The following is an 18,509-nucleotide window of genomic DNA, read 5'->3' as shown; positions in this document are numbered from 1 at the left end:
CTACGTTACCATTATGTTTCCAACTGTTTCACCAAAAAGACTTTGTACTCTGTCTTTGCTCTCACCGTTACTGGTGATTGAAAAAATCTACAATAAAAAAGCCAATAATACACTGAGGGAACCCATGAAAGGGTAACGCACACCAGCTACATCAGACTGAATAACTCAGGGCCGTCAACAATACTGAATTAAAAACATTTTGGCTCCAGTAACTGGTCTGTTGGAGCTGCTTTCTATTTTATTTTATTTATTTATTTTTGGTTTGGGGGGGGAAAAATCATCCAATATAGATATGGAACGATTTTTTTTTTTTTTTTAATTGAAAAATGTGTATCTGAACTTCATTCTCATCATTATATGAAAAATGACAAAATGTCTTCCAATTGATTTCTGGTGAGAAAATTAGTTTATGTTAAAATACAGAAAAGGAAAGCTAAGCTAACATATTGGTATTCTGATGGTCGCCTAAAGTCATTTTTGCTCTTACGTTTTTATAGTCAGACAGTTTTAAGGATCTGTTACTGTAGGAACAATGTGGGTTATTTTTAGAACCAGGAACAACTGAAAAAAAATCCCAAATAATACCTGGACTACGACTGCAGATCCATGTTTACTGCACAGTGTCGTCTCTGCTGCCTGAATATTGAGCTGTTAGCATGTCTTGATAGCCATGAGACCGTTTCACAGTGTCATCAGTCAAAAGGCCTCTGAAGATTCATTGAAAAACCGACCGCTACTCAAAATCCTTTCTGCCCACAGCATCACACGACGACTCTTTGAACATTCTTGGATGATAATTTTTTATTAAATTTAATTCAATTCAACAACTAGCTTTCACATGGTCCTTTCATCAGTATAATCTGAGCTTTGGGGTGTCTACATATTCATAAAAAGCAACATAAAACTTATTCAGGGTGTAGACGAGTTATGTTTTAAAAGGTTGTGCTAGTGTCCCTCCCTCTTCTGTTGCTGCCCTGTGCATCTGCCTGTATGGTTCATGTCAAAACCGGCCACTGATCGTTAAACCTACAGGAACCGTTTCATTAATCATTTATCAAATATTTACAGATTACTTTGGTATTTCTGTTAGCAAATAGACACTTTTATATTTAAGCTGCATGTATTTCACAGCTTAAATTGGCATTAACAATGATTGTTACTTCTGCAGTTGAAGTAATGGAGTGAGTGTCTCCTCTTCGTTTGCGTGTGGTCTCCTACAGTTGAGCTGTCTCCTGAGGCCTGGTTTTTATTAACTGGCCCATTAAGCTGCGACTCCGAGATACATGACACCGCTGTCCCCCCAACACACACACACGAACAGAGCAGAGGCATTAACAAGCAGACAGTGCCGTCTCACGCCCCAAAATAAATTCCTAAAACTCCGTTTGGAGGTGAAGACATGAATCAAAATGTTGGCTGCCGTCAGCTGAGATCGTAACATTCGTGTTGGTCGTTTCCTCCAGTTCTTTAAGGTTTAAGGCTCAGTCCACCAGCAGCTACAGGAGTTTGTTTGAAAGCTGAGCTCAAACAATTGTCATGGGATGTTTCAAGACCTGGCTCTCTTAAAACTTCAGCTGAAGTGTATGAGGAGGCAGTGATGGAGTTTAGCCTCTTAATTGGATTTTAAATCAAAACTCCAGAACGGGAATATTACAAATAAACTCCATTTACATTTATTGTGTTCATTTTAGCCACTGTTCATAGAGCATGTTTGCAGGGTTTCCCCCAGTGTATTATAAGCCTGGCAGCCCGCCATGCTTTACTAGCCCCGCCGCCAGGCTAAGCGTTGCTTGTTTACGTGTCTAGGAAAGGGGAAAAAAAGAAATCGTTTTTTTTTTTGTTTGTTTGTTTGTTTGTCTTTAAAAGCCGGGCTGCAAGCGCCTCCTTTGCTCTTAGCATTTCACTAGCAGAGCAGATTGATTCCTAAATGATAGGTTTATAGTTTATGCATTTAAACCCGACAGCTCGTGAACCAATCACACTGCTGGCGCCTCTGCGCTTTGCCTCGCGCGCTGCCGCTGCTTTACCTCAGCGGGATCGCTCGCTGCCGCCTCCTTTCACTCAAACTGGACTCAGGCTGACCTGTATGGATATTTACATAAACCTACTGTGAGGAATTATGATCCTTTGGAGAACTCTAGGTAAGAGTTTAAAACCCGCCGCGTTAGCTCTGGTTGCGTATCTCAATGTGAACCGCAGGAATAACTTGTAGCGAATTCAGAGGCGCGTTGTGGAGCGGTGAGAATGATTTATCTTTATGAACGAACAATTATATGCGGCGTTTACATCTCAACACGCTGCCCAGCGTGTGGCTCTGTGTCTGCCTCCCTGTAAAGTTTATGTCTGTGGTCCCGGTTGGCCGGAGCATTTATGGATAACGAGCAGCGCTAACCTGATCATGCAGGTTCAGCCTGGTGAGGAGCTTTAATGCTCTCCTCGGAGTCACGCATCATGCAGGTTTTATATTATTTTTATTATTATTTTTCCGGTTACACGATGCATCAAACCATATCAAATGTGTTGTCTACTTAGAGATAATGCGCGCGGCCGCACGGAGATCTGAGAAACTCGTCCCATAAACTCGACAAACCAGAATAGTTTCTGTGACGCTTATTAAAAACTCAACAGACACGAAATGGAAGAGCTGCTAAAGCCACATTAGCAGCACTGAATTAAATCTCCCGTTTGTTGCGCATTTCTGCGTAGTGCAGCAGATTACCTCATCATGCTGTGCGGGTCCAAGGCTGTATGAGGCCTGGAGCAGAATCTGACTTAGGGGCCCCTTTTGTTCCTAAAAATCATCAGCACCTCTAACAGCTTCTCTGTTAGATTTGGCGAAATATGGGAGAAGGGAGTAGTTTAATTGGCCACCCTAAAAAGCAATAAGTTATAATCGCAGTTTACTAAATTGGATTTGTAAATTCAAAGATTAAACTCACAGCATTAAATTGTTATGGTAACAAAACAATTAACTATGAATATTGTTCTTTGAAGTTTTACAAAGTAAACTTGCCAGCTTCTTAAAATCTTGTATTTAAATGTTAATTTAAAATAATTTAATTTATGTATTCCTAAACAATTGAATCAAATTTAACAGCATTGATAATCTCAATAAACAAGTGTTACATTTATGTATCTGTGGTCTGTTTTAAGATATTAGTGTTTATGGGGCCCCTGAAACTCTTGGGGGCCTGATGGAGCTGCTGACTTAATTTGGATTAAACAGAAGTGCAAATTTGTTGTTTTTAGACTAGTTGTGGGTTTAAATAGCATTTCACTCGAGATCTTTTCCCGTAACATATAAATTACACAGTCATACTTTTACATTTCCTGTCAACTCATCTTTTAATACAAAACACGGTGGACCGCCTCGACCACCGGGCTTAGCAAGTTTTCTGGGGGTAACCCTGGTTTGGTTAGTGATGATTGTATTTCCATGGCTGATTTAGAAAAGAACCTGAAGTATACTAAACGAGAGGTATAGAAATGAGAAAACTATTAAAATAAGAAACACTTTACAAAATGTGATTTACCACCCCCTTTAAAATAACTTTCAAGTGGATCTTGGTGCAATTCTTGTATGTTCCTGGTTTTGTTAAACAAACTAAACATGTCTTGACAAGTTACGAAAATGCCAAAATGTTCATATGACGAGTCTACATCAATAACAGAAACATTGTTTTTTTTTTTTACTTATTTTAATGTATACTTGTTTCAACTCTTTTTCTGTTGCTTGAAAATGTATTTCTTATAGTTTTACTACTTCTTTCAAAGTTGAAGTGTACACTTAATCCAATGAAAAGTTAGTGAGTATAAAATGTGCTTATCAATGTATTTTTAAAGGGTACATCTCAACAAGATATACCAACCAAAGAAAATCTAATTCTAAATATTTTTTTTTCAGCGAAATGATGATGATGATGATGATGATGATGATGATGATGATGATCATGGTGATTGTCCTACTGGTAAAAGACATCCAGGGATGTCTGGTGTTTTGAGGGTTTGAACACCTGACAAATGGATCTGAACAGGACTGATGCTGATTCGTCAGACTCGTCTAAAAGGGAATGATGGTTCCCTTCCGACTCTGACATTAGTGTTAACCAGTTCACAAAGCAATGTCCATAAAAACATAAATTAAAAAGTTTGGTTTGAAAAAGCTTGACTATCCTGCAAAGACTCCTTACCTCAATATTTTTAAGGTGAATTAACAGAGTTGATCAACATCACTGTCCAAGCTCACAAATACACTCCAGGAAAAACTGGTAAAAAGAAAATCCTTTGAACACACTGCTGAATCTTGTAGAAAGTCTATTGAGAAAAAACTTAAGGGTGTGCTGTGGATTGAAAACTGGATATCATGTCAGCTTAAATGCATGCGAAGGTAGACGAATACATTTTGCAATAAATGTTATGGTTTTACTTGTATTTATCTGAGTAAATTTGAATTCAGGACCTTCACCTGCTTCAGCAATTACTTACTTGAATTGCACCATTTAAATTCATTTAACTCACATTGACCATTTTATAAGGCTGAGAATAAATAAAGCTCTTCATAAATCACACATGCATAAAGTGGCTTTGTGAGTGTACTGTATGTTGAGTGAGAAAGTAATAATGCAGTTTATTGTAGGTGTTTACCATTTGATGTTCCTCTCAGAAACTAGAATATGCCAATATCTAGAAAACTTTAGAGCCGTCATAACCTTCAGAAACGGGCTCTATATATCATTAGCATGCAGAATTTGCATTGTCACTGCATCTGTTACCTTCCTACATCTATGCAGCTGATGCGAACCAAACTGATGCTGGAAAAAAAAATCACTTGAAAATGTCTTTCCTTTCATAAGTAGGGAGGGACCGCTGATTAGAGACACACACACATACACATACACACTCTCTGATAGTCTGGGGACTTAGCAGTAACAAACAGCTCATTGTGCTGCAGAGGCTAAACTGGACTTCACCCTTCCTGCCATCGACCCCCTCTATGGGCCTAGTCTCACTGTACTGATTACCTGGTATGTAAGATGTCTGTGTGTATTTGACCCTTGGTTGTAGCAAACAGGATTGTATGAGGTCCTCTGTGTAGTAAAGATATGTCCTCAAGTACGTTTGTCATCCAGACATCCATCATTAGGAGTTCAAGGGGCTACAAGGCAAACAGAAGGAGGTCTGATTGCATGCTGATATGTGCACATATACGAATGGGAGACCCATAAAGCAAACAAATAGATTCTAATCAGGTGGCCAGGGGGGGTAGAGGGGAGGAGGTTAGGTTCTTTGGGCTCTCTGGCATAGTTAACCTTTCACCTTTTTAGGGAGAAGACTTGGAATTCCAAGAATCTCCTCACATCCATGTGCACAACATGGACACACGTCTATGGAATGTGTCCCGGAAATCTTTGAAGACCACTGAGGGACTTGTGTTTGGAAGTGTCTGCTGTTAAGGGGTTGGTTAAACTTTAACACCGTCGATATCAGCGACTCACACCTGCTGATGTTTGTTCAACATGGTTCCAGTCCGGGCAAAGAGTTGAAACCTGAAAAGCTTCACACACGGAGATCAAATCAGTTGCGGCCCTTACAAAAGTTTTTGTGTCAGGGGTGGTGGCTGATTTCTCAGGCTTCTCTGTTAACATCATCATTCTTGGAAGATGTGTCAACACCGTTTATCCTGAAACTTTGATGGATGAACACAGGAAATACTTGGATCAAATTATTGTGAGCTGTGGTAACTAGCAATGAGATGTTGCCTTTAGACCTTTGTGAAATTACCACTTCATACCTACATGCTAACCTGACTTTGTGGACTTTGTGACCACCCTCTTGGGAGTCTCTTAGACGTGAGAATGGTGGTCTAACAAGCTGTTTCTGTTGTTACACAAGTGACAGCAGAAGATAACATACTGGGCTCATCTTAGAAGTCAGGCTTTAAAGAGCCATGAATTTTCTTCCCTAATTCTGAGTTAAACCGTGAATACTCAACTGAGAAAATAACCAAAAATTGGATAACTATGTAGTTATAATCCTCCTTTTCTGTACGTGTGAATAGGTTTCACACAAATAGACATTTAATTTCAATCTTTACATAGCATGACATAGTCCCATGAATTTAGACAATATTTACATGGTGCTCTTTGTTGTTTTTTTATTTACTTAAACATTATGTGAAGAATCTGGCATTAGCTTTTACTAAAGAATATGTATTGCAATTGTCATATAGACTTGCAGCACTGCCAATCTGTACATTTTCCCAAAGTACCCAATTATATTTATGTCCATCCATCCTGAAAAAGTCTTAAATTTATGTATCTAAATTTAAGGCCATAAAATGTCTTGAGTTATTTGAAAACTAAGGTTTAAATATTAAATATTTTAATCACAGGTCTTGGCAGGACAATTACATCTCGCATATTCAGTTTTTTTTTTCTTGCATTATTTTTCTTTAAGGCTAAAGTTTGAGTCACATGCCAACATCTTCATTGCAATCAAGTTAGTTGTGGCTGCCGCTAACTAGCTTTTAACATACCTTTTCCAGCCAGCTCTTTTGTATTGATCATGACAAAGTGTAAATCTATCGCCAGTTGGCTGAACGAAGTTTGTACATTTCTATAGAAATATAGGTCTTACATTTAATCGAAAACGGTCCTAAAAAGTATCAAATTTGAGTTGGTGAAACTTGCAGAAAACCTGTAAAAAGTTTTGTTTGCTTGGTGCCTCAAGATGGGCCTGTAAAATAAACTTTTATTACCACTGGCCCCATTTTCCAGTGTATGTTTTTGTCCTTGTCCTTGATGCCACAGGTCAGCTTCAGAGACCATGGACGCTTTGATTAATCAGTGTTGTTTAGCTGGCATGACGACATACAGCAAATTGGAGGAGGTTAGGTCTAATCCTCCGGCTGATTGCTGTACATATGTGCCAGAAATTAGACCTGAACCTGCACTACCTTAGAAGATCCCTCTAGCTGCAGCGTATGTCAGCACAGTAGCCACGCCCACTTCATATTTTGACCAGTTACTGCAGTTCTTGGTCAGCAATCAGGATAAAAGTTGGACTTGAGTGGTGTGTCAAGTGCAAGATGTAAGAACCCTCACACCAGGTAGGCAAGAAAAAATAACAAATCTCAGTTTCTTCTATGAATTATGACCCTAATTCGGGAGATGGGACAGCAATTAGGAATGTATTCCTTTAATCTTGTCTTCATTGAAAAGCTGTTGTTCCAAGAAGCCATAACAACTTGTTCCCACTATGGGTTAAGCTTTTCTCCAGCTAAGTTAGGGAAGCTGGTCAGATTGTAGTCAAGCCGTCTAGATACAAATGTATGCCAATGACATCAAGGTTTTATCCAGATGAACCCGGTGCAGTTAGCGAATGCTGTAGCACTTTCCATAGATTGTTGTAGATTGGTGTTTCTCCAAATTGTCCTTTGTCTACTCTTTGGCATGGCAACTCCCTAAACTGCAGCTGTGTTGCCTTTTAAGACTGACGCTGTTGCACAAAGTCTAACTGGCTACTTATCAGTAGCACAAAACGCAGCAGTCTAAGTCATACAGCTTTCATTATATTGCTGTATGTAAAAGAAATGCGTCCGAGCGATAAAAACAGGGATACGATCTTCTGTTCATCCATCACCCCCACTCATTGTGTTGGCCTATTGAGCAGTTTTTTTTTTCATACTCCCCTGCAGACCTCCCATCCTCTCTTACATTCCCCGTCTTTCACCACATTTTGTTTTCTCGTGTTTCTGCCAAAGCGGGGGGTTGGAGAAAATCTCTGCTTTCTTTATTTCTTTCAGACCTCTTTTTCATGCTCCACAAACACACGCGGACGCCGACGCACTCACGTCCAAGGAGGAAGTACCTCTGCATTTTTTCCCCTCCTGTCAAACAATAACAGTGTGGAACTGTTGGTATTATTTTAGCGGGCTGTCCAGCGCTTTATCTGTCCGCCACAAGGCTTCCTCTCTGACGGACTCGCACATCCTGGTGTAGAGGAGGGGGGGGGGAGCGAGAGAGAGGCAGGGAAGGAATGGGATGGGAGAGAGAGAGAGAGAGAGAGATATGCCGAGTCCAGTTGGGAGACATAGCCATGTTTTGTCTTCCAGCGACAGGAGCAGAGGAGGAAAAGAGGAGAAGGAGGGAGAGGGGATGTGAGGATCATCAGTTGGTTTTTCCCTCTTGGTCAGAAGCTGACTACTTCACGTCAGCTCTTAGGCGTTGAGGTGTCACTCGTTTGCATGACATCCCAATTCTCATCAGACCTCAACTGGCTTGAGGGACAGGGAAGAGGATTCCGGTTGATGAATCTGAGCAGAGTCCTTCTGAGTGGAAGAAGTTTGAGACGTTAGAGCAGACGGCGCACAATCTGAACTTGAACTCGGCTTGTCTGGGATCCCGAGGGCTGAGCTTGGATCATTTTAGCAGTGGATACCTGTGCTGTCAGGTAGGTTTTGAAAACTTTACATCTGCTCTACAACTCAATCTGTGAAGGATCTGAACACAGAAAATGAAGGTGTGCATTTGAGGTTTGCCTCATTCTCATAGACAAACTCACCTTAGCCAAAGTCCGCGTTTCGTCTCGCTTTGCAGCAGCTTCTGTCAGAGCTCAGATCTTCCCGACTGTCTGGCATTTGCTCAGTGCTTTGGTGAGGCTTCATGTGTGACTCTGATTATGCGCTGTGACCTTTGTGGTTTCAGTCAGCTGTTGCTGTTTCTGGCCATTAAATGCCACATTCCAAATCTTTTCATAAAGGCCCATTCAGAGTCAGAGCTTTTCCCCCCTCTTGAATTCTGATCTTTGTTGTTCACTGATTTTGATGTTAGTTGTCAGTATCTCCCTCTTTAACTAGATTTTCAGTTCAAGATGCTCAAATGCTGCGCAAGAATCCTGAAAGAATATTTAGAAAACGAAAGTTCTGTTAACTTTGACGAATTTCTTGGTTTCTTTACAAAAAGACACCAACAGAAGTGGTGGGATAAGTCACTATCTCTATGTTCAGGTTAAGGATTTACTCTTATCTGACAAACTGTAGCTTAGTGGACTCAAAATAGACTTCATGTGATTCCTCTTTGGTTGTTGTTTCAAGCAGCAACAGGTTACCCAGTAGGTTAAAGTGTCAGAGAGAAGAAAGCAGAAGTCATTCTAAAACTTTATTTGGTTAAATTCAAGATTCCCTCAGACCTCGAGACCTGTATGTGTATTTATATTTATAAAAAACAAAAATAGAGAGGCAGCATTGGAGATTTGAGATTTTTGATCTTTGGTTTTTGTAAAGTTTTGACCTGTCATTTATCTCCCAAGAGATTGGAGCCAGATACGGTCACACTGAGATTTCCAAAACATTTCCTACATTTCCAGGACAGAGAGGTTAAAGACTCAAAACAATAACTTTGGAGCAACTTCGCTTTAATACACTCACATTTGCCAGTCTGCCGAGACATCTTATAAACTGATGTTGGAGTCATCTCCAGTTCATAACTGAAAAGATCTGTTGTGGAAGATCAAAACTGCAAATCTACAAAATGACCAGCATCCACTGAAATAAACTTTTCTGTTTGCTACTTTACATCTTTTGTGATCCCACTAACTTACATTTTTAAGTACCTCTAAATACCTGAAAACTAACTAACTTTGACTCTTCTACACACAGTCACAAAATTTACTCTGGGGAGTGGATTTTTGAGTTTCAGACTGGCACATCACCTGTCAGAAATAACAATTATGGATTCAATGGAAACTGATTTTGTATTTAAATTTGACTAATGGAGAACCGCATTTTTAAATAGCCATTAAACGGTCCTTAAGCGTAGTGCTCACAATGTTTTGATTTGCTGCAGTGTCCCTCGACCTCACCCCACAGCACCTGACAAAAGTGGTTCTTCCCTTTTAGTGAGGCTGCGAACTTAGGTTGAGATAGGTCAGGGTTTAGTCCTAGAGTTAGTTTTTCTAACTCTGTTACTCAGAAGCAGTATCACCACTTCAGAAATGGAAAATGCTATCTAGCTAGCTCTCCTGTTGGCTACATTCATACATGTCTACTGATATACTTAGAAAATTGATGGAAGAAAAACTTGATTACATACATAAGACCCAACTTTATAAAATACAACATAGCTAAAACATAAAAGAAGTGCACATAGCTGCTCAGCATTTCACAGACTTTCGTGAGAAGGTTCCCCTTTGTAAGTTCTGGAAGTTCCTCTTGTCCGCCATATTATTCTTCTTGTCCAGCAACTCACTATCTATGTGGAGTGTTATGGCAATTCTGGTATGTGTGATTTACTTGTAATTATTAACTTGTACTTTTATCTGAAGCAGTTTTAAAATATTTTAATAGCTGCGTATTTCTTGATGTATTCAAAGCCATTAAACTGTCAAGAAACCCCAAAAAAAAAACTTTAGTGTGGTTAGAATTTCTAAGAGTCTCACTTCGCTCTGACATGTTACAAATCATGTTTCCGGACAGAATAGATGCATACATGCTGCAAGGCTTTTCCCACACATTCTTCTGCTAAAATGTTTTACTGATAGTCTGAAATTACTAAGTTAACACGGTAAAAACGAGAAAAAAAAAATACAACCCTCTGTTGTAGATTTCAGAGTTTTAATCTTCACATCATCTCTGATCCAGCCTCGGGATCACTTTGCTTTTGGAGAAAAGGATAAGTTATCTGGTTTTAAAATAAACACATTATTTCTCCCTGGCAACACAGTAAAACACAACTTGCATTTTGGGATATTTGTCTGTCATTTTTCTATTCCCACCCCCTCAGTTATCAAATTCTCTGTTAAACGTCGCTTGTTTTGTTTTTTTCTTGGTCGTAAATCTCTGAAAGTTAAACTTAATGAAACAGGAAGTGGCACTGAAGTGGCATTTCGTTAATACTTGTGGTGCGCTTAATAATGGCATTTTGTCTAGCTGGACTTCAGATAGTTCCCACACAAACAAACGGATAGAAGCACATATGCAGGCTTGACATAAACTTTCTCAGGGGATAACTCAAGGACATTGTCAGCAAAGTTGAACAATCAGATAGAAATCCATCTAAGGAGCCAGAACCAGGAAACTACAGTGTTTATTTTGGAAGTGGGTCTCCTGCTCTTGCTTTATCATAAACAATAATACTCAAAAACGGTCTTTTCCTCTCCCTCATGGTGCCAGGGTCTGCATTCTTCTTCCTTAATTGTACCTCCAAGTGCTTCTGTGAAATACCCAGAATAGTGTCATTTTACGGATTTTGCACTTTCTGGTTTAGGAACCATATATCTCATTCTGGGCTGGTGCTGGGAATTCAACTTTAGGTCACCCAGCTCTATTTTTTTCAAAGTACAAATCTTCTTGACATATGTCCAAATAATAGTGTTAACTTAATTTTATATTTTATATTCCTAGACTTCATTTTCTGTCTCTTTCCCCAAAAGTCGTATCCATCAACCCGTCCATCCATCTATATATCAAGTCTTTACATTTCGCCTTTTCTAACAGAATAAAGGGAGATTTTTCTTGATTTCTTGCCTATCAATTTTACTCATTTTCAGCTAGAAGAGTAATGATTTTACCTTTCAAATCCGTTGTGCTTTGCAGCAGCTGTATTTACAGACAGACCTCATGTTTCCAAAGCTAAACCTTATCCAACCTTAGCTGTCAACTCAGCAGGTTTTCTAGCTCCTTCCATCCAGCAGCAGCATTCCTGACAGTGTGTTGGTTTAAAAGATATGAGCTTTATTTCAGACTCCAGCGGTCATACATCGATACTGTTCTGGTCCCATTCCCGGACCCCCTTTTTTTTCTTTTACTATTTTTTTGTTCTTTGTTTCTTTTTTCTTAAATTCACACTTTCTCTGTGGGGGGTTCAGTTGAATCTGGCCAGCATGTGAGATCGGAAGTCTGTATAAAGGAATTAGGGAATATTTTGGGATACGGTGGAATGCCTGGCCTCGGCTCTAACTGGAGAACTTACTGCTCATGTGAGATGAGCGTTTTATGGCAGCGCGGGGGGAAAGTCTAAACAGCTTCTAGGGAAACCACGTCCAAAAACACATTTTGCCGAATTCCTCAGCTTGTGTTAATTGTAATTTACTGGCTTAATTTGAAATCTTAAACTGTGAATATTCTTTTGGCAATAAATCCTGACCTGGGTCTTCCTCTCTCGTTCACGCAGACGCAGCGTTCCTCTCATCAGGCCTCACTCCTGGCACTTGGCCAAGCTGTCGGAGCCACTGCCCCTGCCCCCTCCTCCGTCTCCTCCGCTCCTGACCCCCCGGCCCCCTCCTACCAACTCCCCTCCGCTCCCCCCTCCTCCGCCTCCGTCTGCCATGCAGCTCCACTCCGGCTCCTACACCCTACCCTGGCACACAACCGACAACAGGTGAGACACAACAGATGGACTGACCTCACATTTACCAATAATGATTGGTAAATGTGAAATATAAAATGATTGAATTCTAGGTTTTACTTGATACAGTAACTTTTAGAGCAACATTTGACTGAAGCCTTTTGGAGCTTTTCAGTACAGAAATCTGAAAAGTTCTGTATATCAGAGCTCTATAACGAATAGAGGAGAAACGTTTGGGTTCTTGTAGCTGAAAAGCAACTAGAGATGCTTCAGTCTTTCTCTGAAAACATTTGTTCTAAGTTAAAGAAAGAGGACTCCAATGTCTGTTTTAAGCAAAGATCTTTGTGGTTCTTTTTACTATGAAATGGAAATAAAAGCGGGAAAAAATGGTGAACAAAACACAGATACTTTGTGTTATACCTAATAATTTGATACTGACTTGAGAACATTTAGCAGTATGTGATAGCAGCATTTCATTACATAGAGACGGGCAGGACCACACCAGTAGTATTTATTTATTTTTATTTATATTGATATGGGATTAAATTCTATTCTGTGCTTATTGTACATTCAGATCAAGCTAAGAAGTGTCTGATATTTTGTTTGATGCAACTGGTGACATATTAAGGCTTTTATTCCAGGTGTCGTTTGATATTTTCTGTTAAAAAAGGCTACAAACACAAAATTGTGCTCTTTTGTGGCATTTCTTAAATAAGCTTGAATTGATAAACTTAGATTTCTCAAATAGTCTAATGTATTACGCTTGTTAGCAGTTTTTATTTAAACAGTGTGTCATCCTGTCCACTTGAGTCACTCTTTGCCTTCCTGTGACTCCCATCAGATTTTTTTTCATGCTGCAAGGCAGTGTCGGGGATTTTTTTGTTCTCTGTGACTGGTTCAATCTCGAAAAACCAACAATTGTCAGGAAACCGGTGACATCACTGCATTTTATAGTCAACACAGCCCACACAGGAAGCATTGATCTATTTTCGGCTCCTATTCAAACATCCTAAAGTGATAGCCAATCACATCGCTCTCAGAAGACTTCATATGAAGTTGGGACTTCATATAAAGTTTTGACTTTATATGAAATTGAAACTTATGGATCCATCCAAAGCCCTTCTTGCATTGTTTGTGGAGGTTACACACACGTTTCAGTTTCTGTATTCATCCCCAGGAGAGTAGTTTGCTTTAAGTAGCTAAATAACAAGTAGCACAACAGGAAAACATCATTAAGAAGCCAAGTCATGAACAAGCATATCAGTTATTTGTTATATGCTGGACATATTTATGCCTTTAATAAAGTTGTGAAATTAGCCAAATGTTGTGTCTGTAGCTTATGTTTTACCCAAAAGTCAATAAGATTTAGCTACTTTTTGAACTGACGCAAGAAACAAACTGGCTACAGCTTAGAAACATCTGACATTTTTAACTAAAACAATAACATTGTTAAATAATTGAGAAGCTAGGCAGCTGACAACCTTCATGACCTCAGTGTCGAGTATAATGGATATATTTTTGTTCCTGTAACACAGCAGGGTTGGAGGACTGTATTGTCCGTTCAGGTTGAACTAAAATCAACCATGTGATGTAGATACAAGACCCTTTGTGTGTCTGTATGATCTCACCGAGGTAAACTGTAATCTGTTAGAAAGAAAGAGGAAGTCTGCGGCGTCTGCATATTTACTCACAATAAAAATAGCTGCACTGTCCTTGTTTGTCAGCTGCATGCTATGTAAGAGGTTTGTTCTGTTCTCCTTATGATAAGAATCAGTGATATAATGCACTGCTATTAGATTTAATAGTCCCACGAGGATTAGAACCAGTACATCTGTGTGTGTGTGTTTGTGTGTCTGTGTTGGCCTTTCATTCCTACAGTTTCTGTACGCACACACACAGGTTTGGATTTTTACCCATATTCGGACTTTGCATTGATTTCCATTAAGTTAAGTAATGGCTGCCTAATCATAAGACTTACACTAACCTTTGCCAATATATTCCTAAATCACTCTTAACAAAAATATAATTCACACCAAGCCTCTAAAACTAACACAAATCCTTAAAAAGGGTCTGTCATATTTGATTTCGGCTTTGGTCCCCATAATGCCTATAGGTCTTCATAAAGTCGGTAAATGTCAGGTCCTGATTATGCTACATAAACAAGAACACACACACACGTTTGTATTTCTGTCCACAATAGGACCTGGTATTAATTCAATTCAGTTCTATTTATATACTGCCAATAAAAAAATTTCGTCTCGATGTACTTTTCAAAAGAAATTTATTCAATTTAGTCATACATTCCAACTGATCCTTATGATCAAACAGCACATTTACCTCAGTTAATTATTTAAAGTACTTTTAAAAGTGTTTATCTAAGGAAACAGATTCCATTGAGTTGAAAAAGATTCAGAACAATTTTAGTACCAGAACCACCACAGTGGCTAGAATTTAACTCCTTACTTTGATCCAAATTCAACTTTTTATTAAGGCCCCTCACCCAGGGTGGCGTATTAACTACCATTTATTTAAGAATCTACATTTATGTGTAACCCAAACCATTATTAATATATTTCTAACCCTTCCCTTAACCAAAATCTAATTCACACCATGCCTCTAGACTTAACCCCTAAGTCTAATCAAGGGGGTGCACCATATCAGGTCTGATTGTCCCCATAAGAACCAGCGGTTCTTAGAAGGTTAGTAAATATGCCAGAAACTGTCCTAAATAGGATAGCTAGACAAGTACACACACACATGAGGAGGCAGCTCCTGGCATAACTCTGGACAATGGCATGTGACTCCCGGAACACATGGACAAAGAGAGGAAGACATCCAGTAAACTCTGTTTGTCTGAAGAGAGAGGACAATCTGTACAGTGTGAATGGGTTTGTAATGTGCAACTTGTGTTTTTATCCAAGCACCGACACAATATGAGGTCTGAAGGAAGGAAGTTTATCTGTTCTCACCATTCTGATCAGCTAATAAAAATTGCTGTTGGTGTGTTTAGCTGACACACTGAGGATTAATCCAGCGACCTTACACGATCCCTGGGTGTATCTCTGCGACAGCCCTCACATGTCCCAGATTGGTCTCTGATTGGGCAGAAGTGACTGTCATTTCCTGTCCAGTTCTGACCTTATATTCTAGTTTCCTCTCTCTGTCAACCAGGTCAAATCTATACAGCCGCCTCCTCTCCACTCATTCATTGCTCACTTCCTTCCCAAGAAATGTTTTCCCATGCAGATAATGTAGCTTTCTTTCCCACACTCAGTATTTTTCGTCCATAGTCCTTTACAAATTTAAGAAAAGGTTTCGTGTTCTTCGTCTTCACCAATTGTAGTTTTAAAACAGGGTTACATCAAGAGTGACAAGTTGGTCGTTTCTGGATTTATGAGGAAGAGCAGCAACAGGTAGGCGAGGGGCAGCTCTGCATTACTCTATGAAGAGAAAACTCTAATATGTTCTCTGGTGTTTCATGAAAAAGACCTTAAGCTGCAGGAACGGTAGGACAAAAATGTCTGTAGTTTTTAAACTTGAATTTTAAAGTCTCGGCATACCTTCATACTAGTTATTGTCCATGGCGCCTCTCTTCCACCTATTGTATATGCCACCTTTTGTTTGGTTTTGTTACTCCCCCAGAGACACTAACATTTACTGAAATAGTAATGGGTCAAGCAGTCTGCAGCTCCAGAACCAAATGAAGCTATTCAGCCCTTCTCCAAGGATTGCAGTGACTGAGCAGAAATGATTTTGCAGAAATGAGCCAAATGACAACATGAAAGGCTATTTTTAGCTCGTCATTTATCAGAATGTCAGTGAATTGAAGATGAAATGAAACTTAAGTGATCTAACAAGGAATATGTTTGAAGCACGTTTTGAGAAACGTACTTGCTGAAATGATTTTATAGTAGGCTGCAAATTATGTTTGTCATCTTTGTTAAAATGTCTCAACTTGCATTGTTTTACTGATGAATATTTGTATGATAAACATATATATGACATATATTGATAATTGATATGTTTCTCTTTTCCTAAGACTCAAATATATATTGCTGTTCAAGACCAATTTTTTTTAGATTGTAAAGGTTGTTGAGTGTTGCTGACTGCTGGTCCAGCCTCAAGGTTTTCTCTACTTCAGCTTGCTTTAGTTTTTAAAAAAAAAAATTATTTAACACAAATTAAAATCAACTTTGTCAACTTTTTGGACAACCATCCAAAAAGTAGCACTTTGGTATATATGAGCAGTTAATCAGGTCACAACTATTAAAATGTTTTGAAGCCATGTGGTCAGTAGCTTGGGATGCAGTTAACTTTTCAGAAAGGTTTTTTTTTTTTTTTTTTTTTACATTTACAGTTTTGCACTTGGGTTCATCGGGTATAAGTTATCAGATTATTACTGTTTAATTTTTAAATTTTGGACAGAAATAGGTTGAAATAAATGGTCCCAAATTAAAGGTGTTGTTACAAGACATCGGCAAATTTATCAATGTATCAATGCTTTAGAAAGTTACTTTCAAAACAGACAAATAATTTGGCATTTGTACAATTTTGATATGTTTTAGAAGGTCCCAGCGATGATGCTGGGTTCCCTTCCCCCACCGACTGCTGTGAACTCTCAAACAGCTGTGTGTAATGGTACAATAATGGAATTTCCCCATTTTTCTTTAAGAAAAGTCAGCTGTTTGAATTTTTTTTTAAATCCAGCCATGTGTATCACCAGAGAAGCCAAAAACTCACTGGGACATCATCTGGTAGCAAAAAGTGCATGATTAGAATCTAAAAAACAAAAAGAAACAACTGATCCTCCCTAAAGACAAATGGGGAATTCCTTTAGTAACCTTCATAACACAATAAAACACAAGACTGTGTTCACACAAAGTTCTACCAGGTTGGTGTATTTTGCAGCTGGTGAGATTTTTCAACCATGAAATGTGAATCATAAATACCACAGAGACTGCTTAGAGGTCATCTACTGGTTAGACCTCAATACTTGTTTGAGATCAAAGCTCGTTAGAGCTTTCTGTCTCCGCTTTCCCCTCCTCTTTCTCCCTGGAAACTTTGGCCATTGTTTGAATAAGACACCAAAGAATTACAAAAGGGTGAGGGATCACTCTGTTCTTCTTTACTGGAAAAAAAAAAGAAACACCACAATAAAATGTATCTAGGCCTTGTGGGGGTTTTTCACAAAATCAATTCAAACCATTTGAACCAAGGCTGGGGAAAACTGCATGCCTCCCACCTGCCCCAGCTAACTTTAAGAGCCAATACAAACTCCTTTTGCCAAAATGTCTTTTATGGATTTCGTCAGGAAATAATCTCCTCACAAAGATGTGAAACTACAATTGCACAGTGGGTTGAGAAAAACATGTTTGGTTGAAGGTTTATTGATGTCACAAGTCAATTCCATGAGGTTAAAATTGAGTGAAAGACAGCTCCGCTGAGAATTACATTGATTATTAAGTATAAGTGACATTTATTGCATTGCTGTTTGCCCTGGAAAAGATCTGTTAGCTGTTTTCCCTCAACACGTATCCATCATTGGGAAATGGTCCAGGTTAAGTTAAACTTGAACATTGGAGGCTATTTTTCAGCACTTGTCTGCATTGCTCTAGTGGTCAAATATAATCTTTTCTTCCCAGTATGTAGCTAGTTAAGAATAAAAATATTCAAATTTATTCAGATCAACAGACCATAAACAATGACTCATATTTTGTAAGGGTGATGGCTGAATCTTGGTTTGGTTCCAGCAACTCGACTTAGTCTTGCGTTTACAGGGAACTTCTGGAGCATTTTCATCCCTCGCTTGGTCACACTTATTTCTGGCCAAATGGATTTTGGCCATTGCAGACCCAATCCATTTAAGCTACCTTGGCAAGCATGAGGGAAAATCTTTCACTGCATCACACTTGTAAGTCTGAGAAGTGCTTGTACAGGCTGTACAACTGAGCCGTTTGTTGCCTTTACAGAATCTTTTTTGAGAGTTAAACCATGAAGAAGTTCCCTTATAAAATGTTTGCATTGCAGTCAGTAATCATCAAAAGAGTAAAAGGAAGCTGTTTGTTAAGCCGATGTTTCAGTGCCATTTAACCTGTGATATAAAGGAGATGAGATGGGAACAATCTAATGGCGGAAGAAAAGAATGACAGAGAAAGGTGGAAAGAA

General features: G+C 39.0%; 1 protein-coding gene across 2 annotated transcripts in view; it reads left to right on the top strand.

Annotated features, from left to right (window-relative positions):
• shroom4 (shroom family member 4) overlaps positions 1-18,509 on the top strand; it is a 69,123-nt gene that overhangs the window by 35,598 nt on the left and 15,016 nt on the right. Inside the window, exons 1-2 of one of the 2 annotated variants that reach the window (XM_016676237.1) lie at positions 8,053-8,451; positions 12,171-12,377. In XM_016676237.1, coding sequence (XP_016531723.1) covers positions 12,325-12,377 — 53 coding nt within the window. In that variant the 5' untranslated portion in view covers positions 8,053-8,451; positions 12,171-12,324. Of the gene's footprint in view, positions 1-8,052; positions 8,452-12,170; positions 12,378-18,509 lie in introns of those variants that run through there. The other variant, XM_007561742.2, reaches the window with a different exon arrangement.

This window comes from Poecilia formosa, unplaced genomic scaffold (genome assembly GCF_000485575.1).
Source record: "Poecilia formosa unplaced genomic scaffold, Poecilia_formosa-5.1.2 Scaffold130, whole genome shotgun sequence".
Lineage (NCBI taxonomy): Eukaryota > Metazoa > Chordata > Actinopteri > Cyprinodontiformes > Poeciliidae > Poecilia > Poecilia formosa.
Note: the sequence above shows the minus strand (reverse complement) of the source record. Positions and strands in the feature narration are given on the sequence as shown.